Raw genomic sequence first — 24,624 nt, forward strand, 5'->3', positions numbered from 1 at the left:
AATGGCTGCGAAAAACGGCCTAAAGTTTACATCGGAATGGTTTAAGAACAAAAGCAGTGAAACGTTAACTTAGACGAAGTCTCTGGAGCCGCCTGTCAAGGGTATTTTAACAGCGCAAAATTAAAATATTCACACAATAAAATTAACTTTAGTGGAATGTGTTTGCTACTTTTAACAATTAGAATTATAGTTAAATATTCACGCGGATTTACCAGTGATGTTTAATTCTCCACATGTATCAGTATTTAAAATTTAATAAAATATGCCTCCCCGTTCCCCCTAAAAAAAAAAAAAAAACCTAACTCACATAGACCTTTATCACAGCTCCATTTTCCCTTTATCGTTTCATTAAAAAAAGACAGTCGTACAACTACTAATCAATGTTACATGTCCATCCACAAATTATTTATTTATTTATGTACTTATTTATTTATCTTATTTTATTTATTATTTTATTTTATTTTATTTTTACTATCATTTATATCAGATACATACAACTTCACTTGAAATAATAGCTGATATTTACGAAGTTTTAAAACATATGAGCTGTCACACGCGAAAACCTACAACTTAGCATGACGTCAGAAACCGAGTAAACGCGGCTGTTTGCGTTGTTTGTTTTGAAGAATTTAGAAGATGACATCTTCTTCTTTACATGAAGATCAGTTTGCAGTAAACATATATATCTGTATGTACAACAGTATTTGGTTACTATTTTGTATTTTGTACCTGTGAACATTGGTCGAGATCGTTAGCGATACCATCAGTACTTTGATACACATTTACAAGCATAGGGAGAAGTCCTATATATCGATATGGTATGCAAGTATCGCACGTTTTAATAACGTACATGATTATACATAACATAAAGTTCAGCAACTTTTCCAAAGTGGTAGACCCATGCAACCCGATACGATCCTAATCTGATGTTTGGTCTAACTTATGAATATTGTATATAACTTCAGGCCCGTATCCAGCATGATTAGCGGGGTGGGGGGATCGAAATTTTATGTAAACGGAACTCATCAAACGCGATGAAAGGGGGTTTCCCCAGATTTATATATATATATATATATCTATATCTATATCTATATATATATATAACCCCTTGCCAAACAATGAGATGACGCCGGTTACACTCGAGAATAATACACGAACTTTTGTTGCGAAATATATGTTAACAAGTTACATTAAGTTGTGGTATGTATATAAAATGGCCTGGTCACAGAGCCACGACAAGAAACCGTTTGTTTTCAGTCGTACCAATGTATTTATAACAAATGATACTTGGCATACTTCTTACATTCCACAAACAGGATAGCATACACGACGTCCTTTGATGGATCATTGGTTGGGACGGGAAATAATCAAACGGACCCACTGAGGAGGATCGAACCTTCAGCAAATGGAACCTCAGCAGACGTTCTTGCTACGTTATCCCGGTTATTTGGGGACAAGGACTTTTATTTCATTTGAGCGGAACTCTCAATCCTGCATGGGGTGGTTGTCCGATACCCCGATCCCCCCACCCCCCACCCCACCCCCCCCACCCCCACCCCACCCCCACCCCCCACCGGCTACGGGCATGACATGGTACTTAATATGTTTGCTTCAAACATTCAAACGAAGTATCTTATGACTGGTACCTTATGACTGCGCATAATAAACCCTCATGAGTTTATAATAAAGAGACATTCCTGAGTTTGTAGCTATATTATCAAGCTGTCGGCTAGTCTAATATGTTATAGGCTAAATAAAACTTACATCTTCTTAGGTTAAATCATCTTGCTTCGAATTTAAATAGCTGTATACGCAATACAGTTACATTTCTGACCATTCTTAGGTCGGTAGCAACCGAGACGTCGGAGGGGGGACTATAGCCCCACTTTTATAAACCCGGTTTAAAATATGGCTTTTGCCCGCCCCCCACCAACTATAATGTGTCCCTCCACTACAGATTGTGCCCCCTCCCCTCCCCCAACTCCAGATATCGTTCCTACGGGCCTGATTCTAATGTTTTATATACCATAGCTCAAATTTCATATGTATCATTTAATTTTATTCCAAATACCGAACAAAATTTTAAATAACTTGGTGAAAAGAAATCCCGACAAGAATTTTTTTTATTTTGTGATAAGCAATAATTCACAAATGTCTCCAATAAGTCTTGTTGGATGTCGACAGAATTTTCGGGTTCCCTACTGATAGAATAATTAATCATGGAGATATTCACATTCCTATTGCGTGGCTTCCCATTGTCTATGCCCCCCAACATGTCCACAGGTCTATTTTTGCGAGATCTCGCGTGAATTCGCGGTTTGCTTCCTCAAATTACCCCGCAACGGGCACATGCGCAGTGGAATGTGAAAGAGGTTTATTAGCTTCCCCGAGATGCTGTTAATATTACGTCTGCTCTAGCAGTGAATGTATCACTAAAGCTGGGAGAATACAGCAGACTGCCAGATGACCAGACCCACGTGGATAGTACCCACCGTATGACACTACCAAAGTGGTGGATAAAGCTCGCTTCGATACACGACGGTGAGTACATTTTGTCTTACAGCTACATGCTGGATGCCTTTCTGCTTAAAATAATATTGCGATACGGCTCTAGAATGAATATTCTATCCATTTGTTTACTTAATTCCCGATTTTGTTAAACCACAAAAAAGCTATTGAAGAAAAACCTCGTTGTTTTGACGGCCAAAACAAACATGATCAAAGTTTTTGGTGTTATTTTAAGGAAACGAGTTATATTTATACACTTAAAAGGTGTCTTGATGAAAGTTTGTTTACCCTGGAAGCTAAATTAAGCAAATACGTTTTGGAACGTCATTATATAATTATCCATCCAATAATTTTCTTATAGTTTAGGCATATCTTCGTCTGCTCCCACGGGTTTAGGACACCTAATCGTATGTTCCAAATTTTGTTTTTCAGAACAGTTTGTGAAGACTGCGGCGAACTATACTCTGGAAGGTCTGCCGTCCGCAGACGTGGTTGTCCATCACGGCAGACCAGGCGGGCACCAGTGCACTGACTGTGGATGAGTGTTGTTAACTAGGAGTCATCTCCAAGAGCACCGCGTTTCCAGATTCATTGGAATGAATGATCTAGTTTTTATATATTGTTTAATAAATCGACATTATAATGCACTGTAGTATTAGTTTGTTGTTAGTCCCCCACTGGATACCTAAAACAGCAATCCTAGTATATGGATGCATGCCGTGTATCTCGAATAGGTTACTGTGACATTGACTGACCCTTGACCTACATCTGGGGGTTTTCAGAAGTGTTTAGACAAAATTTAATGACAATATGACGTAAGTTGTATTGTGTACATGAAACCTCCACAACGAGTGACGGTTGATTATTGTATTTATTTCACTCTCGTTAGTTAAGACATGGGTTTTAGTCTTAGGTGACGTTTTGAAAATTAATTAACGTGAGTGACATCCGTAAGATGGTCAACCTTCACGAATTGAGAAACCTATTTCATAAATGTGGGGAGTTGCATTACATTTCTGTTGCCATTCTACTAAATTTTGTTTTTTAATTTTTTCAAGCTGAACAGAGAAAAATTAGGAATTACAATTGTGACGTCACATTAAAAATACTGCATCACAATTCGTTTTTATCCAATCTAAAGCCTCTGAGATGTTTGTCATCTGGAGTGTGATAACCTAAATGTTTCATTACTGTCAGTGATATAACACGAGCAGTTTCAGGATAAATAGACTTTGAATATAAATGTACATGTAATCAAATCATAAACCAATTATATATAAGCATTCACAGGTCTCGAACAATACTTGGGTGGGTTTTTTAGGGTTTTTTTAGAAATAAGAACGCATTTGAATAGTTGAAACTTAGTTTATGTGTACTTTTTAATTGCATGTAACATCTGAACACATGAGCATTTGTCCTTGATTCCAAGTCATAATGAAGGAATTAAGTATCTTTCCTTCATTCCACCTTGTAGTTGGCACGTGCAGGTTGAACTCCATGAGGTGGTCCAGGATATATCCTGGCGAGAAAACCCTCTCATGAATCTGATAAACTGACCTCCAAAAACAAGTTCCTGTCCAAAACAAGTCCTTGTTGGCGTCAGAATACCTCATGCAGGATGAATTACCGTGACAGTGCCATTTTAGCGTATCTTTAAATAATACATAGAAAATGTTTCCTTTTGGGGGTTTTGTGGAACAAAAGCCATTTTGAACTCTGCTTTTGAAGAGTGACATTGTGTCTGTTATATCATCAGTATACGTGTCTGCATCAAGGGACGGTTCATCTAACACTTGATATGTACGATTATCATCACTGTCATTTACACTCTGAGATGCGAATGACAACGTCTTCCTAAATCGCTTTTCTCCTTTATTTTGTGATGATCGCTGCTGTGGTGGTGTTGGAAGTTCCTTGTTGGATGTAGGATTTACATCTATAGGTGTTGTTTTAGAAGATACTTTCTTAAATGGGTTAAGGAAACATTTATATGTGCAATTTGTAAAGTCTGAGGTACGACGATTACACAGCCTTTTGCCAGAACTGGATCTTCTAGGTGTCTTTCGTTATTGGTAAAGGCTTAACTTAACTGGCCTCTTTTTGTATCTTCCCATTACTGAAAAAAAAAATACGCCTTAAGTTGAAAAATATAATCACGATATTTTAGGGGTACAAATTCAAATATAATTTTTTGAAGTAAACAAAATCTTGGCTTAAACCAGGGGGAGCAAACGAAGATGTGCCTAAACAATAAGCAATGTCTTGGATGAACAATTATAAAATGACTTTCCAAAACATATTTGCATAATTTAGCTCCCAGGGTGTACAAGCTTTCATCATGACACTTTCAAAGTATATAAATATAACTTGTTTCATTAAAATAACACCAAATATTTTGATCATGTTTGTTTTGACCGTAAAAACAACGAGGTTTTTCTTCAATAGCTTTATTTTGGTTGAACAAAATCGAGAATTACGTAAACAGATGGATGGTATTCATTCTAGAGCCGTATCGCAATATTATTTTAATCAGAAAGGCATTCAGCATGCAGCTGTAAGACAAAATGTACTCACCGTCGTGTATCGAAGCTAGCTTCATCTGCCATTTTGGTAATGGTATACGAAGTTCAAGCACGTGTCATACGGTTTAGGTTGGACCCCTTGTTACTATAATATTTATATTTGAAGACAAGTAAGATAATGTATTTAGTACTACAACCAACACCAGAACTCGTGTTAATGCCACTACACCACTAGGATTACTTCCACTGTTCTAGTGAGTACAGAAGAACTCGCTTCCGTTTGTCTCGCACTGTATTGTATTGGTATATATAATTATTTATTAAAATTCAGGCTAAGAACAAGAATAATTTGTAGAAACATAACATCAATATACCAACAGCTTAAAACGTATCGGAATATCTCGGTCGGTCCCGATGCCATTCGCCTAACTTAGTGGCACGCCATGCATCTTTATACATGTGCAAATTCTCAACGAGAGTACCACACACCAACGCCACACGTCTCCCTCCCGAGTGGATGTTCAAGTGAAAGCTGCAATCTCGAGTGTATTTGTTTTTATTATTGTTTACTCATTTAGATGGTTCGCTTTAATGTGTTTACTGGCACACGCCACTCGTCTATACCTTACTTATAGTCGTTAGTCTACGTCACATACAAATGTATCGGTCTCCATTTGAACATCCCGAAGCAGAACACTATTCCACTTTTGTGTCACATTGTAATAAACACAATGGCCACATATTTGTATGTTGTATAAAAGCAGCTGGTGATAATAGTTTATAGCTGTATTCCTATTTGTATTTTGCTTTTGTATTTTAGTAAATGATTATATAATATGGTGAGGCGAGGTTGTGACTTTAAACAGTGTTACCTGTTTCAGTGACCTTGACAGACACAACAACCGTTGTTTCCAGAAACGGGTAGGCTATGTTTCTAACTCTGACGTTAAACGTGAAGGCATTGCGGTTTCGACTACCCCGAGATACCGTGCTGGAAATGTAGGCAAGGGGCGTGGCGACAAGCACATTGCCATGCTGAGAAACTTTGAAGGGCAGGTAATGTTTACGACCTGCAATATAAAAAACACGCATTAAAACTAAATAAATTAAATAATAATTGTCAGTACATGTTTCTCTAAAATATCGTATGTTAGTTCTGGTTAAAACTTAGTTTCCTGTTTCTTGGGTTATCTGGACCATACACATCCGTACACTCGGTGTCCCGGGTTATCTGGACCATACACATCCGTACACTCGGTGTCCCGGGTTATCTGGGCCATACACATCCGTACACTCGGTGTCCCGGGTTATCTGGGCCATACACATCCGTACACTCGGTGTCCCGGATTATATCTGGGCCATACACATCCGTACACTCGGTGTCCCGGGTTATCTGGGCCATACACATCCGTACACTCGGTGTCTGGGTTGTCTGGATCATACACATCCGTACACTCGGTGTCCTGGGTTGTCTGGATCATACACATCCGTACACTCGGTGTCCTGGGTTGTCTGGATCATACACATCCGTACACTCGGTGTCCTGGGTTGTCTGGATCATACACATCCATACACACAGTGTCCTTGGTTGTCTGGATCATACACATCCGTACACTCGGTGTCCTGGGTTGTCTGGATCATACACATCCGTACACTCGGTGTCCTGGGTTGTCTGGATCATACACATCCGTACACACAATGTCCTGGGTTGTCTGGACCATACACATCCGTAGACACAATGTCCTGGGTTGTCTGGATCATACACATCCGTACACAGTGTCCTGGGTTATCTGGACCATACACATCCGTACACACAATGTCCTGGGTTGTCTGGATCATACACATCCGTACACTCGGTGTCCTGGGTTGTCTGGATCATACACATCCGTACACTCGGTATCCTGGGTTGTTTGGATCATACACATCCGTACACACAATGTCCTGGGTTGTCTGGATCATACACATCCGTACACTCGGTGTCCTGGGTTGTCTGGATCATACACATCCGTACACACACAATGCCCTGGTTGTCTGGATCATACACATCCGTACACTCGGTGTCCTGGGTTATCTGGACCATACACATCCGTACACTCGGTGTCCTGTGTTGTCTGGACCATACACATCCGTACACACAATGTCCTTGGTTGTCTGGATCATACACATCCGTACACACAATGTCCTGGGTTGTCTGGACCATACACATCCGTACACTCGGTGTCTGGGTTGTCTGGACCATACACATCCGTACACTCGGTGTCCCGGGTTATCTGGGCCATACACATCCGTAGACACAATGTCCTGGTTTGTCTGGATCATACACATCCGTACACTCGGTGTCCTGGGTTGTCTGGATCATACACATCCGTACACTCGGTGTCCTGGGTTGTCTGGACCATACACATCCGTAGACACAATGTCCTGGGTTGTCTGGATCATACACATCCGTACACACAGTGTCCTGGGTTGTCTGGACCATACACATCCGTACACACAATGTCCTGGGTTGTCTGGATCATACACATCCGTACACTCGGTGTCCTGGGTTGTCTGGATCATACACATCCGTACACTCGGTGTCCTGGGTTGTCTGGATCATACACATCCGTACACACAATGTCCTTGGTTGTCTGGATCATACACATCCGTACACTCGGTGTCCTGGGTTGTCTGGATCATACACATCCGTACACACAATGTCCTGGTTGTCTGGATCATACACATCCGTACACTCGGTGTCCTGGGTTGTCTGGACCATACACATCCGTACACACAATTGTTGTTGTTGTTTTTAATATATCCTGCCGAATCTTCGGGTAGGGTGTCAGTTAATAATACTTATGTTGATTATGAACAAAAACATTAACTTTTTTGCAATATTCTTGAGTGTCTGTCGAATTTGTAAGTAATTATACTCTGAGAAATACATTTCACATTAGGCTTTTTAGTTATAAAAAGATATAATTATCTCAAGCCAACAACTAAGCTGTAGACAGAAATAGCGCACAGTTCTGTAAGAGGACCGGGTACGTGTGCTATACAAGTGTTAGCCTACGGTCAACAGGTAACTGCAAAAGAGGTCAGCATACGCCCATTACTGGAGATGTGGTAAGATGGTTACTAAATAGAGACATTTTTACTACTAGTCGAACAGCTTGGAGCAAAGATAGCAAAACGCTGACACAATGCGCAATATTTAGTAAATCTATTCTTTAGGCCAGCATAAACCTTTTGAATGAGGTTATCCAAGTTTCAAGTCAATGTCACGGTCAGATGAAGAACACAGATCACGTGTAAACTGATATTGTAAATATGGTCATGTACCGTTCCATACTAGGGATTCGAATCTGGGTCTTTGTTCAAGAGTTTAAAGCTTCTACCAACCGATATAAGACATGGAAATCCACAATTACTACAGCCTGTAGGAATACAGTATACCAACACTCCTACATAATGCCATCTCAAGCGAAGGCACCTTATACGTCTCTCAACTATGGACTGATAGTAGGACTATGGACTGATAGTAGGACTATGGACTGATAGTTGAATTCTTACAAGTCTTAATTGGGTCATATTGAGAATACTACAGGAATAACCGTTGGATTCCGTCTGTCTTACAAAACATATCGAGCGAGTGGAATACGTTTTTAAACAATAAGATGTAAGATAAATGTTATCTAACGGACGCGAATGCAGGATTTTATTTCTTACATGTTTTGAAAAATCAAATGAAAAACAAAAACAAAAACCCAACATATTTTCCAAGTAAAACATATTTTCAGCGCAAGTGCTTGCAGCCAGTTTCAGTTCAACTGTTACGATACAGGGCATTGGTGGTGTCTAATCCATCGGATTGTATGACTCTGGCGACTAGGTCATCATCGTGAAACAGCCAATCACATGTCATCAAAACGATTATCCACTAGTGGGAGATCGCGTATGTCATACCTAAAGTCTCTCACGATATTCTCTCTAACAAGTGATTAAAAAAAAAAAGCATCCTTGTGCTATGAACTCGCCTATCAACCGATAAATCAATCTGTGTGAGTATCCAGCACTTGGCTAATAGGGACACCCCCACTAGCTTCTACCAGCAGGAGCACTCCATACAAACCCTGCTACATACAATAAATTCTAATACTTATCTTTTGGGTTCTCACTGCACATACCTTTTGAAATTATTTTATACGATGAAACTGCATTCTTGTCTTCGTCATCATCAGAGCACTCCAGGGACGCGACCACTTGTGAGAGAGGTGCTATCTGGGGCACCTGCGCACTCACGGCACTGAGACAGCTTGGCGGGTTATCGTTGTGATCCAGCACGGTGATACGCACAGTGGCCGTTCCCGTTTTTGGAGGATTCCCCCGGTCGACAGCAACAACGGTCAGCTGGTATCGTGATCTCTGCTCTCGGTCAAGCGATTTCTTCATTGAGACGACTCCTGTTGTCTGGTTTATCGAAAACTGATGATCTCCATTTCCGGCTTTTAAAGAATATGAATATATATATATATATATATATATATATATATATATATATATATATATATATTAACCCATAATTTTGGTATACAATAAACGGTTACATAATAATAATGCATTGAAAACTGATATAGCACAGCATGTGACAGTCGTGGTTTTTTAAATTGACATCATTCCATGTCACTGTACTTGATATCGTCGAATGTGATTAACATATATATACGTACACATACGTGCGCAGGTATGCACGCACGCGCGCGCGCGCGCACACACACACACACACACAGACATAGATTCGTAGCTTACCAGTTTTTATACATACATAGCTTATTTTGAAAGTTGTGAACGATACACAACTTTAGGGCGAAAACTCGAAGGTGTAAGGAAGGGTCAAGGTAGGTGATAGCCTAATTCCATGATAGGTCCGTGTCAAGTTTGTACACCTTTGGCAACATGTTCAGTGAGTGACTTGGCTATTTGTTCTACAATGTAGATTTTCACTGATAGAGCATATTTTGATATTGAACGTTTATATGTTGCGGCGTAGCGCGTTTACGAGAAACCATTCATACGTGTAAGTGTGTGTGGTTTATGCTTCCATGAACGTTCAGTTTTTATAATTTCAAGTTTATAACTGTTACATATAAAATGCTGTTTTCCGTTAGTAATCGAATGAGAGAATTTTTGAATTTTTATGTTAAATAAGGTTTTTAAAAATATGTCTGCATGTTTGCTGGGGTTTTTTTAAACATTAACATTTATTGATTCAACATTCAGTTCTTTTATTAATTTCAAACAATAAAGAAAACAGCTGAAACGCTCTATTTAGTGATTTAAGCTTTGCCGAAAGTAGTACAAAAGTGATGTCATTTTTTTCTAAGTCATGTGATATTGTGTGCACTAATCCAATCATTTATAAGAACAGAGTATTTACAGATTGGAATAATAACGCTATATGCGTTTTGTAAACTTTACCTGCAATAGAATAGGTGATAGTTCCAGCTGGGCCAGTGTCAAGGTCGAACGCCTTTGGTGATATGTTCAGTGCTTTGGCTGTCTGTCCATTCTCAAACACCTGATTCTCCACAATAAAATAATTAAACCTTGGGCTATGTAGATTCACAGCTGAAAGATCGTACATGTGTTCAAATCAAACAGACGTCATATGCATTTATTATATATTTTGAAAAAAAAAGGAAACAAAAAGGATTATATTGTGCGGTATAAGACTGAAATGTATTTATAGACCGTCCCATCCTCCTACAAAAAAGTTTTCTGTAAAATAATTTCAGTTTCGTTTGAGGTCAGAAGAAAAGTAAAAACGTTTTGGAAATAATAAAAAACCACCAACCCCCCCCCCACCCCCCACCCCCCACCCCCTCAAAACAAACAAACCCTCACACTATTTTTGTGTGAAAATTTAGAAAACAATAGGCTCAGAAATAAAAGGCATTCCCTGTGGGAAGGACTATAAATTTTAATTCTTATTTAATCTACATATAACATCAAATCCATTTACTGCAGTAAAACCAACATTAACGTGTCGGAAATTTGGGGGATTCTCCAAGAGCCTAGTTACATATTCATACGCTAATTCTCGCTGTTTGATTGGACGTAGCCTACTTACTTTTAAAAGTTAAAGATTTTTGTTTTGTTTAACGACATCACTAGAGCACATTTATTAATTAAACATCGGTTATTGGGTGTCAAACGTTTTAAAATACAAACATTGAATCTTTTTCGGAAGCAAAATGCGTGCTCCACAAAATGTTACGTCGTAAATCAGGCATGGCGGGGTGGGGGGGGGGGGGGGCTGACTGAGATCGAGGGCGCCAAGGAATGTTTCTAGGGGGTTCGGAGATATGCTCCCCCGTAGAAGTTTGAAAACTAGATGTCCTGAAATGCAATTTCCTGCATTCTACAAGTAAAATTAATATCTGCCTTAAGATTTACTACCAATAATGTTTTTGATTCAAAATTATTGGAAGGGCTAGAGCCCCCTACCCATACACACACCTCCCTGCTCCGCCGTGCCTGTAAATGATAGTGCTTGATAAAGAAGATTCATAATTCGGCATATAGTTGTCTTTACATACTTTGGAATTCCTGTCAACGTAACACACACACACACACACACACACACACACACACACACAGAGAGAGAGAGAGAGAGAGAGAGAGAGAGAGAGAGAGAGAGAGAGAGAGACCACACACACAGACACACACACAGAGCACACAGCACACACACACACACACACACATACATGCATACATACATAGCACACACAAACACACACACTGTGACACACATACATAGCACACACACACACACACACATACATACACACACACACACACACACACACACACACACACACACACACAGAGACTCACACATACATAGCACACACACACACACAAAAACACAAACATACACATACACACGCGCGTGCGCACACACACGTGCGCGATTATAACCAGCATTTACGTCATTTACGCCTAATTGTTTTTTACGCTAACCATAAACTACTGTTACAGTCATTTGACAAGCTAAATAATTTTATTTCTACTTACCAGCATCCATTGCCAGCTATAAAAACAATGCAATATACTTGTTAATTCAAAATAATTGTATAAAATCATATTAAAATTAATTAATTAGAAGCAGACTTAGGCCCTACATCAATTTTTTAAATTAAGCAGTGTGTTTTACTTTTTGTTTTTACAAATAAGTATTCGCGGGGTTTGTTTTACTGTTTTGTTTTTAAATTTGTGGATTTTAAAAAAGTATTCTTACCTGTAAACTAATAACACAAATATACAAAACCATCCGAAGAAACATATTCATATATGGTTCATCCCACACCAAATTCCGACAGTTCTCCGTTGGTCAAACTGGTACAAATTGTAAATCCTAAATCATATCTTAACAGATGATAGTGGGCTTGGTGCATGCAAGATATTTATTAGTACGTGCTATGGTAATTAATCAAAGACAACTAATCAATGTGACAAAATGACTAAGTTGGTAAATAAAAACGTCTGTGCAAAGAACATTTATTTTATTTTGCTTCATTCTAACTACTGACCGCTCGAAGATATTGGTGCTTACAATATAGATGGTTATAATATAGGTGGTTGCATTTATAGATCATTGCATTAACAAATTTCGCTTGTTTTTGTGGGTTTCTAATTTTTTTTTTTTTTTAAATTGAGCTGAATGTCAATTTTGAATATTTATGGTTGATCTTACACAACAAACATATAATGTTATTGTAACGACGATGTCAGTGATGTTGGGAAGGAGGATTGTGGTGGTGGTGATTGTGATGTTGGGAAGGAGGATTGTGGCGGTGGTGGTGACTGTGATGTTGAGAAGGAGGATTGTGATGTGATGTTGGGAGGAGGAGTGATTGTGGCAGTGGTGGTGATTGTGATGTTGGGAAGGAGGATTGTGGTGGTGGTGGTGATTGTGATGTTGGGAAGGAGGATTGTGGTGGTGGTGGTGACTGTGATGTTGGGAAGGAGGATTGTGGCGGTGGTGGTGACTGTGATGTTGGGAAGGAGGATTGTGGCGGTGGTGACTGTGATGTTGGGAAGGAGGATTGTGGCGGTGGTGGTGACTGTGATGTTGGGAAGGAGGATTGTGGCGGTGGTGGTGATTGTGATGTTGGGAAGGAGGATTGTGGTGGTGGTGGTGACTGTGATGTTGGGAAGGAGGATTGTGGCGGTGGTGGTGACTGTGATGTTGGGAAGGAGGATTGTGGCGGTGGTGGTGATTGTGATGTTGGGAAGGAGGATTGTGGCGGTGGTGGTGACTGTGATGTTGGGAAGGAGGATTGTGGCAGTGGTGGTGATTGTGATGTTGGGAAGGAGGATTGTGGTGGTGGTGGTGATTGTGATGTTGGGAAGGAGGATTGTGGCAGTGGTGGTGACTGTGATGTTGGGAAGGAGGATTGTGGTGGTGGTGGTGACTGTGATGTTGGGAAGGAGGATTGTGGTGGTGGTGGTGACTGTGATGTTGGGAAGGAGGATTGTGGCGGTGGTGGTGACTGTGATGTTGGGAAGGAGGATTGTGGCGGTGGTGGTGACTGTGATGTTGGGAAGGAGGATTGTGGCGGTGGTGGTGATTGTGATGTTGGGAAGGAGGATTGTGGCGGTGGTGGTGATTGTGATGTTGGGAAGGAGGATTGTGGCAGTGGTGGTGACTGTGATGTTGGGAAGGAGGATTGTGGCGGTGGTGGTGACTGTGATGTTGGGAAGGAGGATTGTGGCGGTGGTGGTGATTGTGATGTTGGGAAGGAGGATTGTGGCGGTGGTGACTGTGATGTTGGGAAGGAGGGATTGTGGTGGTGGTGGTGATTGTGGTGATGAGGATTTGTCGGTGGTCACAGTGATGTTGGGAAGGAGGATTGTGGTGGTGGTGATTGTGGTGTTTGAGGATTGTTTGGTGGTGGTGACTGTGATGTTGGGAAGGATTGTGGTTGTGGATGTGGTGGTGACTGTGATGTTGGGAAGGAGGATGTGTGCAGTGGTGGTGACTGTGATGTTGGGAAGGAGGATTGTGGAGTGGTGGTGATGTGATGTTGGGAAGGATGATTGTGGCGGTGGTGATTGTGATGTTGGGAAGGAGGATTGTGGCGGTGGTGGTGACTGTGATGTTCAAGGTGATTGTGTCAGTGGTGGAGGATTGTGATGTTGGGAATGAGGATTGTGGTGGTGGTGGTGATGTGATGTTGGGAAGGAGGATTGTGGTGGTGGTGGTGATTGTGATGTTGGGAAGGAGGATTGTGGCGGTGGTGGTGATTGTGATGTTGGGATGGAGGATTGTTTGGTGGTGACTGTGATGTTGGGAAGGATGATGTGTGGTGGTAATTGTGATGTTGGGAAGGAGGACAGTGGTGGTGAGTGTGATGTTGGGAAGGAGGATTGTGGTGGTGGTGGTTGTGATGTTGGGAAGGAGGATTGTGGTGGTGGTGACTGTGATGTTGGGAAGGATGATTGTGGCGGTGGTGACTGTGATGTTGGGAAGGAGGATTGTGGCGGTGGTGGTGATTGTGATTTGGTCAGGATTGTGATGTTGAGGATGGGAGGAGGATTGTGGTGGTGGTGGTGATTCTGATGTTGGGAAGGAGGATTGTGGCGGTGGTGGTGATTGTGATGTTGGGAAGGAGGATTGTGGCGGTGGTGACTGTGATGTTGGGAAGGAGGATTGTGGTGGTGGTGACTGTGATGTTGGGAAGGAGGATTGTGGCGGTGGTGGTGAGTGTGATGTTGGGAAGGAGGATTGTGGCGGTGGTGGTGACTGTGATGTTGGGAAGGAGGATTGTGGCGGTGGTGACTGTGATGTTGGGAAGGAGGATTGTGGCGGTGGTGGTGACTGTGATGTTGGGAAGGAGGATTGTGGTGGTGGTGACTGTGATGTTGGGAAGGAGGATTGTGGCGGTGGTGGTGACTGTGATGTTGGGAAGGAGGATTGTTTGGTCACTGTGATGTCGATTGTGGCGGTGGTGATTGAGTGTGATGTTGAAGGAGGATTGTGGTGGTGGTGGTGATTGTGATGTTGGGAAGGAGGATTGTGGCGGTGGTGACTGTGATGTTGGGAAGGAGGATTGTGGCGGTGGTGGTGACTGTGACGTTGGGAAGGAGGATTGTGGCGGTGGTGACTGTGATGTTGGGAAGGAGGATTGTGGTTTGGTCACTGTGATGTCAAGGAAGGAGGATTGTGGTGGTGGTGACTGTGATGTTGGGAACAGTGATTGTGGGGTGGTGATTGCAGATGGTGGAAGGAGGATTGTGGCGGTGGTGGTGATTGTGATGTGGGAAGGAGGATTGTGGCGGTGATGTTGTTGAGGATGTTGGGATTGTGGATGGTGGTTGTGATTGTTTTGGTGACTGTGATGTTGGGAATGATGATTGTGGTGGTGGTGTTGTGATGTTGGGAAGGAGGATTGTGGTGGTGGTGGTGACTGTGATGTTGGGAAGGATGATTGTGGCGGTGGTGGTGACTGTGATGTTGGGAAGGAGGATGTGATTGGTGGTGACTGTGATGTTGGGAGGATGATTGATTGGTGGTGACTGTGATGTTGGGAAGGTTGATTGTGGCGGTGGTGGTGACTGTGATGTTGGGAAGGAGGATTGTGGTGGTGGTGGTGATGTGATGTTGGGTGAGGATTGTGATGGTGGTGGTGAGTGTGATGTTGGGATTGATTGTGGTGGTGGTGGTGATGTGATGTTGGGAAGGAGGATTGTCAAGGTGGTGATTGTGATGTGGGAAGGTGATTGTTTTGGTGACTGTGATGTTGGGAAGGAGGATTGTGGTGGTGGTGACTGTGATGTTGGGAAGGGATTGTGGCGGTGGTTGACTGTGATGTTGAGAAGGAGGATTGTGGTGGTGGTGACTGTGATTGATTGTGGCAGTGGTGGTGATGATTTGGGAGGAGGATTGTGGTGGTGGTGATTGTGATGGGAAGGAGGATTGTTTGGTCACAGTGATGTTGAGGAGGAGGATTGTGGTGGTGGTGGTGACTGTGATGTTGGAAGGAGGATTGTGGCGGTGGTCACTGTGATGTTGGGAAGGAGGATTGTGGTGGTGGTTGTGATGGTTTTGGTCACAGTGATGTAGAGGATGATGATTGTGATGGTAATTATTTTGGTCACAGTGATGTCGAGGAGGATGATTGTGGTGGTGGTGGTGGTAGTGATGGCTGATTTGGTCACAATGATGTTGAGGATGATGATTGTGGTGGTGGTTGTGATTATTTTGGTCACAGTGATGTTGAGGATGATGATTGTGGTGGTGGTGGTGGTTTTGGTCACAGAGATGTTGGGGAGGAGGGTTGTGGTGGTGGTGGTTTTGGTCATAGTGATGTTGAGGATGATGATTGTGGTGGTGGTTGTGATTGTTTTGGTCACAGTGATGTTGAGGACGATGATTGTGGTGGTGGTGGTGGTTTTGGTCACAGTGATGTTGAGGATGATGACTGTGGTGGTGGTGGTGATTGTTTTGGTCACAGTGATGTTGGGGAAGAGGATTGTGGTGGTGGTAGTAGTGATTATTTTGGTCACAGTGATGTTGAGAATGATGACTGTGGTGGTGGTTGTGATTGTTTTGGTCAGTGATGTTGGGGAAGAGGATTGTGGTGGTGGTGGTGGTGGTGATTAGTTTGGTCACAGTGATGTCGAGAATGATGACTGTGGTGGTGGTGTTGATTGGTTTGGTCACAGTGATATTGGGGAGGAGGATTGTGATGGTGGTGGTTGTTGTGGTCTCAGTGATGCTGGGGAGGAGGATTGTGGTGTTGTTGTTGGTGGTGGTGGTGGTGGTGGTGGTGGTTGTCACAGTGATGCTGGGGAGGAGGATTGTGGTGGTGATAGTTGTTGTGGTCTAAGTGATGTTGGGGAGGAGGATTGTGGTGATGGTGGTGATGATTTTGGTCACAGATATGTTGGGGAGGAGGATTGTTGTGGTGGTGGTGATTGTTTTGGTCACATTGATATTGGGGAGGAGGATTGTGATGGTGGTGGTGGTTTTGGTCACAGTCATGTTGGGGATGAGGATTGTGATGGTGGTGGTGGTTGTTGTGGTCTCAGTGATGCTGGGGAGGATGATTGTGGTGGTGGTGGTGGTTGTTGTCATAGTGATGTTATGGAGGATGATTGTGGTGGTGGTGGTGGTTGTCAGTGATGTTGGAGAGGAGGATTGTTGTGGTGGTGGTGATTGTTTTGGTCACAGTGATGTTGGGGAGGAGAATTATGGTGGTGGTTGTGATTGTTTTGGTCACAATGCTGCTAATTGTTGTGGGGGTTTCTTTCTTCTATTTCTTCCCCTTTTCTTTTCCTTTCTATTCGCCACTTTTCCTGCTTAGCACACATACTCTCTGTCTGTCTGTCTGTCTGTCTGTCTGTCTCTCTCTCTCTCTCTCTCTCTCTCTCTCTCTCTCTCTCTCTCTCTCTCTCTCTCTCTCTCTCTCTGTGTGTGTGTGTGTGTGTGTGTGTGTGTCACAACAACACACTATCTAACGGCCAAATGCTCTTAATTAGCCGTGGAGAGAACACCCATTACTACTTGATATTTATGGTATCACATCGTGATATCCCACATATTGGTGTAATCGAGTTAAAGCATCTGATTGACTGCTTCGTAGTGTCCGTACACAAATTGTCATTTTAACTTTAATAGATCCCCGGACGTGTTTCAGACACAATAGTACGTACACTAGTCAGATGAAACAATTTATAACAAATCCTGTCACATACCTTAGAAATGGCAGGCATGGTAGAATTTAAAACACCATTTAAAGTTTTGGGGGGCACTTCGAACCGGTGAGATGTTCAGGCGCATGTGCAGGGTGTATGTAGGGAGGATGGGTGTCTAGACTGTGGCGAGCGATGGTTCGGGGTGGGGTGCTGAGTCTCTCTCTCTCTCTCTCTCTCTCTCTCTCTCTCTCTCTCTCTCTCTCTCTCTCTCTCTCTCTCTGTATGTCAGTCTGACACACACACACATAGCTGTAAGTAGTGTGAATATACACAGACCTATACTAGAAGCAAGATCTGTTTACGTCACGTATCTGAACGAATAGTTGTTTAAACATGACAAAAACACGCGGTGTAATGAACAGAATTGTGAGAACAATATCTAATATGTCATGGCTGTTAATGTTATTACTGATTCTCGTTCTGTATTATGCTTGTTCTCCGTGCGCACGATTGACTGCTGACAACGCGATAACACGAACAAGGCAACCGCAAACTTGAAACAATATGGTCGCTGGGAACGTCATTTGAATAAAGAAAGCCATTGTTGCTTGCGCGGGTTTAATTTATACTCTATCAAACTAGATTAAACAATTATTTACTGGCCATCGATAGAATGAATGACTTAACGTTATTGATTTCTTACTATTACTCATTTTCCTAAACACATACTCGTAGGTATAAATATTCTTTAAATTTAATACAGCAGAATGATTTAGAATAATAGACCTATTACAGATAATTGTGTTGCTAACAACAACCAAAAAATAAATATATAAACAAACAAAAACAAACAAACAAACAAAAACTCACAACCCCCCAAAAAACAAAACAACAATAAACAAAGAAGAAAAAACCCATCATTAAATGTTTTTGCATTGGCTTAGCCATGATTTTTTTTATATGGGTGTGTGTGGGTGCGTGTATGTGTGTGTGTGTGGGGGGGGGGGGTGGGGGTACCCACACTGTCTACGATTCGTGTTATAGGGCGATAGGCAAATAGTATTACCATTTTTTCTTTCGCTCATGTGAGTGTGCTCGGATACAACAACAGAGTTGAAAGCCCCAAAACGAAACAGACAAACATTCATCAAAGTATCTAAGCCTAAAAGTAGACGTGCATGTCAGATAACATTATTTCACTGTGAGTCATTCAACAGTCAATATCATGAATCAATGTCATAATTGTTCTGATACGTATGTATGGCCTCACGATCTAACTCGTCACGTTCGAAATAAATATGGATTGTTGGAAATGAAACATAACCCTTAACAGCAGCAGTAGCAATAGCAGGACGTGACGCGCCTACCAGCCTTAAGTCTGATGGCTTAACCACTACACCACCGAGGCCGATACTAATGTAGGTTTTTGTAATAATGTCTGGGGCATAGCGTACCCACGTTCATCCCGACAGCTGAATAAGCTATTAACCCCGTTTGCACTGATATCACGCTTAGAGGTCAACGGAATTGTCCTATGACATTCTTTGTACAGTTGCCGAAACCATTAGGCCTACTTGCCATCCATAGCATACCCACGCTACCTCGGGACAGCACCATATATGGACACGTTTTCGGCGCAACCCATGTGGAATTTCCCCCAGACATTCTATACCCGACAGCTGACAAAGTCAATAACCCAGTTAAAAAAGCGACACGTGGGTCAGGTTCCCACTCTCATCCCACAACTGCAAAAGCCATTAAACCAGTTACCACGCTTAGAGGTCAACATCCCAACGCCAGTAGGTCTGTGCTCGGACGCTATCTTGACCTCTGATAGGCCGACATCTGTTTTTGTGCCATAATGCAGATTTCCACACTCACACCTGCCTCTTTTCGTGTGACCCGAGGCCATCTACGGGTCATTAACGACTCCCGTTCCATCTGTTTCCTGTATATCAAAGGACCTCCGACAGCTGCCAAACCCATTAACCCAGGTCACTGAGGTCATGACGCTTTCCTTTGACAGCTACCAAGGCAAAGGCTGCCATTAACCTAATTAGCACCGACGCCACGCTTAGAGGTCAATGTCCCCACGTCGTGACGTCATGCTCCCACGCTTAGAGGTCAGCGTCCCTACGTGACCTGGGCTCAACGAGTACACTTGACGCTCAACAGACACACCTACTAATATCTTCGTCCGTCAGTTGATTCCTCTCTTCATCCTTTACCTTCTTTCAATCCTTCATTGTAACTTTATAATATACGTACATCCGTAAGTTTATTTTATTTAAAGTTACAATATATCGGCTCCCAAATTGCCATGGGGTGGCATCTAGTTCAGTCAGTATGGTAAACTGACCATATCTCGACCAAGTCCTAATTACGACCACAATTCGAAGGAATCATATGGTGAAATTTACTTCACCAGTGTAAACATCTACGGTCCGTTTTTTAACATTTTGACATTTATTGGACCTTTACGCCACAGCAATAAATATCACAATAACAAATATCTTGATAAACTAGATGAGATTATATTGGGAATTATTATTCAAAACTGCCGCTTTCAAAACAACATGATTGGTAGTTTGTTTCGACATGCTCAATCAACTGAAAAACCGAAGATTGAGACTAGAAGAGACGCCCACTTTTTTTAGTCATGTGCAGTTGAATAATGTGGTAAATGTTCTCACAAAACTGTTTCGTGTTTACTGTGATATACTGTCATCCATGGCTGTAGCTATTAGTTTTAAAACAGACGTTCCATTAGCTTTCAGTCATAAAATGATTAAAATAAATAAACATTTACTTGTAATTTTATGACATTTGCTTAAATCGCAAGTATACATTTGACTTAATGACGACCATGGTCGAGATTAAGTCGGGTGGTCGAGGTTAGGTCAAATGTACCCATTGTCCTATGTTTAAATATACATAAGCATTTCCATGTCCATTTGTATCTGTTCCTGGCTGTGGGCTATGTCTGTTCAGAGCCGGTTTATCCTAGTAGCACATGTAGCACGTGCTACGGGCCCCACGCTTCAGGGGCGCCGCGGTGATGTATACATTTATTTTCCTCAGGTCATTTTTCCCCTCTCCCTGAGTGGGTTGCAAAATATATACCCTGGGAAAGGGGGCCCCGTTGTTGTTTGTGCTATAGGCCCTGTGGATCCTTAAATTGTCTCTGTTAGTGTAAAAGCGCTTGCCTGATGTTTGAAATCGATCTAGAAATGATTCTCATCGTTGGGCCCATTGGGCTATTTCGCTTTCCAGACAGTGCTCCACAACTGGTGTAACAAAGGCTGTGGTATGTACTATACTGTTTGTAGAGTAGCACATTCCATGGAACAAACCGACATGCAAAGTGTTGTATAAGGTGTATCTAGAAAACACAAGAAAGACATGGGTATTGCAAGAGTATTATTGCACTTACTGTTATGCAAAATATGAGGATCCACCTAATGTGTTTATTACTCTCTCTCTCTCTCTCTCTCTCTCTCTCTCTCTCTCTCTCTCTCTCTCTCTCTCTCTATGTCCAAACCACCAACACAGTTTAATAATGAAAAACGCGTCATTTTAGAACTGATATAAAAAATAAAAAACACGCAATTATTCCTGCTATATGGGGCAGCCATCTTGTGTGTCTTTTTGGTCGATTTTCGCGTACTTCAGATTGGCTGGAAGTGACGTCGCCTACTCAAATGTGTAAACCACTGCCTATTAAAAGTTAATCTTTCTGTATTTCCTGAGAGAGAGAGAGAGAGATCTGAATAACATCGTTTATGCACACTTTGCATTACTACATGTACATCTAGACAGTGTTGCAAACGTGCATTTTTATATGAATGATGAAAATACATAGGGTCAGGTCAGATAATTTTGCTTGAACAACGTGTTTGCCAGAAAGAGATGATTTGCTCCAGCAATTTGGGGAGGCCTACCTCTACCCACCCACCCCTGTATCGTACGCTTATGAGATAGTATACGCAAGTATAGTGGAATAATGATATATCATATTTACCAAGTTTATATACGAAATATAAATATACCAAGTATTTTTTGTCAAGTAGGCTATCTTACATGTACATGTAATAAACAGCTGGTCGAGATTAGGTTGAAGTGGTCAGGATTAGGCCAATGTTTAATAAAAGAGGAATTCATTGTACCTACTAGTGATATCAACATGTCTTTGACCACAAAAGGGCCCGGCTGTGTTGTGGATAGCAACAGTAGAGGCTTCATTACGTTTATGTTTGCATACGTCACATACTCGTTTGAAAAAACATGTGGTCGAGATGTGCGATCGAACCACCTCAGTGAACCCATTGTCTGACTGCGTTAACATTTACCGAGGCAAACAAAAATAAACATAATATAAAAAAAATCAACGTTAATTTTTAAGGTGTGCGATGTTTCTTTGACATGACACAAGCATAACTGAAGCGAAAAAAATATTTTAAAAATAATTAAATATTTATAAAATGAATCCAAATGGTGTACCGTCATGTGTTTGATATATTCACATTTTACCAACAAAAAAAAACAAAAAAAAAAAACAACAACACCTGGAGTACTTTCTGCACCTAATGATCAATTCTTTTTAAAACCATTTCTACTTTTATTACAACGTATTAATGATATATCATGATATCAAACGTTATATATAATAAGCTGTTTGCTTGCATATATAAGAATGGGCGTTTAAAGTAATAGCAAAGCTAGAGGCTACAACTCTAACATTTGATAATTTATAATTTAATTAAACATTTTTCAATAGACATTTTATTTAAACTGTGCAGTTTAATCATGAAACATTAAATATACCATTTTAACAAGATCATATCAGTTTAATTAAAACGCTTTAATGTCATAAGCACTGGAAATTAATTTGTATTAATACGTAAATTGGCAAGAATTTAGGCAAGGGACATGACCGTCGTTGCATCTCTTGTTGACAATTTCGTATTTTGTAATTATTTTTAAAAACCTCTATGTTTTCACTAAAAACAAATTATTGGAAACAAATGAAGATAAAATTTCAGATATAATAATACTTATCTAAACCGCGAGCAAACTCTTTATTGCCATTAAAATTTACTTCGAATTTTTATTATTAAATTTTTATATGTCGTTTCTACTGACTAAACTGTCTATTACATTGCTCACAAACTATGAGTTCTCTACAATGTATTGCAGTTTATTTCCATATTTAAAATGGTCATAGTAAGCTGTAATATCCACACGTGTAACGACACCGGATGTCCACAGTCGGTGTTTGCATTGCTATAAAATTACCAAATGTTTGACGTCCAATAGCCGATGATTAATAAATCAATGTGCTCTAGGCCTACTGGTGTTGTTAAACAAAATAAAAGTTTTTTTTAAAAGCGGAATACCTATTTAGAATGTAAAAAATATCACATAAGACTAAGTTACTTTATTTAATTAATCCAGGACACAATTCCCTCTAACAGATTCCCCTCAGATAAAATCCCCTGAGCCTCAGACATCCCCAATCCCCCCCGAGACCCAGACATAATCTTCCGAGTCTCAGACAAAATCCCCTGAGCCTAAGACATAATCATCCACCCCCACCCCCCCACTTAGACAAAGTCCCCTGAGTCTCAGACAAAATCCCCCAAGACTCGGACAAAATCCCCCGAGTCTCAGACAAAATCCCCCGAGACTCGGACAAAATCTCCCGAGTCTCAGACAAAATCCCCCGAGACTCGGACAAAAACCCTTGAGTCTCAGACAAAATCCCCTGAGTCTCAGACAAAATCCCCTGAGTCTTAGACAAAATCCCCCGAGACTTGGACAAAATCCCTTGAGTCTCAGACAAAATCCCTTGAGTCTCAGACAAAATCCCCTGAGACTCGGACAAAAACCCTTGAGTCTCAGACAAAATCCCCCCCGAGTCTCAGACAAAATCCACCCGAGTCTCAGACAAAATCCCCTGAGACTCGGACAAAATCTCCCGAGTCTCAGACAAAATCCCCCCAAGTCTCAGACAAACGCCCCCGAGACTCAGACAAAAATCCTTGAGTCTCAGACAAAATCTCCCAAGTCTCATATATGTCTGAGTGTCCCACCCCCTTTTGGCACCTTCAGATCTACACCCCACTTGATATATTATATATGGATATATAACTCCAGGTGTTTTATTTAATTTTTAAAGAAATAAATCAATCTTCAATTTTACATTACAAATTATTTATTTTATAAAATAAAACATGTTTTATTGCATTGGTGAGATCGATCTAGTTGAGCACTTGAGATAATAAGTCAAGCACTTGAGACAACAAATCAAGCACTTGAGATAACAAATCAAGCACTTGAGATAATAAGTCGAGCAATCTATAAAATATTTGAGCACTCAATATTATAAGTCGAGTTTCAGATAATAAGTAACACACTCAAGAAAATACACTGAACACTCGAGATAATAAGTCAAGCACTCAAGATAATAAGTTGAGCACTCAAGATAGTAAGTCAAGAGTTGAAGATAATAAGTTGAGCATTCAGGATAATAAGTCAAATGCGTCAAAAGTTGAGTACTTGAGATAATAAGTCAAGTGATTGAGATAACAAGTCAACTGCTCAAGTTAATAAGTTGAGCAGTTATGATAATAAGTCATGCACTCAAGCTAATAAGTCAAGTACTTGTAATAATAAGTAATGTGCTCTTGAGATAATATGCAGACATGTCAAGATAATAAGTTAAGCACTCAACAAAACAAGTCCAGATTTCGAGATATAAGTCAAACTTCAATATCTTTAAAAGTAAGAAAAAAAATTGGACATCCTAAATATACCACAATATTATTTATTTTATGGTGGGTTTTTTTTTAGATTGTATGAAAAGAAAGTTTAAAGCCAAAGCACATTTTAAATTACTGGTGGTTAACAT

General features: G+C 41.0%; 2 protein-coding genes and 1 long non-coding RNA gene across 3 annotated transcripts; 2 read left to right on the forward strand and 1 right to left on the reverse strand.

Annotated features, from left to right (window-relative positions):
* Positions 1 to 2,402: 2,402 nt before the first annotated feature.
* On the forward strand, positions 2,403 to 3,160 carry LOC121370820. Its single transcript, XR_005957733.1, has 2 exons — positions 2,403 to 2,541; positions 2,941 to 3,160. It is a non-coding gene; the product is annotated as an uncharacterized LOC121370820 (long non-coding RNA).
* A 9,371-nt stretch (positions 3,161 to 12,531) lies between these two features.
* On the forward strand, positions 12,532 to 13,877 carry LOC121369864 (golgin subfamily A member 6-like protein 2). The gene is made up of 2 exons (XM_041494941.1): positions 12,532 to 12,539; positions 12,920 to 13,877. The coding sequence occupies exons 1-2, from the start codon at positions 12,532 to 12,534 to the stop codon at positions 13,875 to 13,877; spliced, it is 966 nt and encodes a 321-aa protein (XP_041350875.1).
* Positions 13,878 to 14,177: 300 nt separating this feature from the next.
* On the reverse strand, positions 14,178 to 16,379 carry LOC121369865 (polycystic kidney disease protein 1-like 3). Its single transcript, XM_041494942.1, has 3 exons — positions 16,006 to 16,379; positions 14,708 to 15,632; positions 14,178 to 14,633 (listed from the first exon to the last, which is right to left on the reverse strand). The coding sequence occupies exons 1-3, from the start codon at positions 16,377 to 16,379 to the stop codon at positions 14,178 to 14,180; spliced, it is 1,755 nt and encodes a 584-aa protein (XP_041350876.1).
* Positions 16,380 to 24,624: the final 8,245 nt, after the last annotated feature.

This window comes from Gigantopelta aegis, chromosome 4, assembly GCF_016097555.1.
Source record: "Gigantopelta aegis isolate Gae_Host chromosome 4, Gae_host_genome, whole genome shotgun sequence".
In the NCBI taxonomy this organism is placed as follows: Eukaryota; Metazoa; Mollusca; class Gastropoda; order Neomphalida; family Peltospiridae; genus Gigantopelta; species Gigantopelta aegis.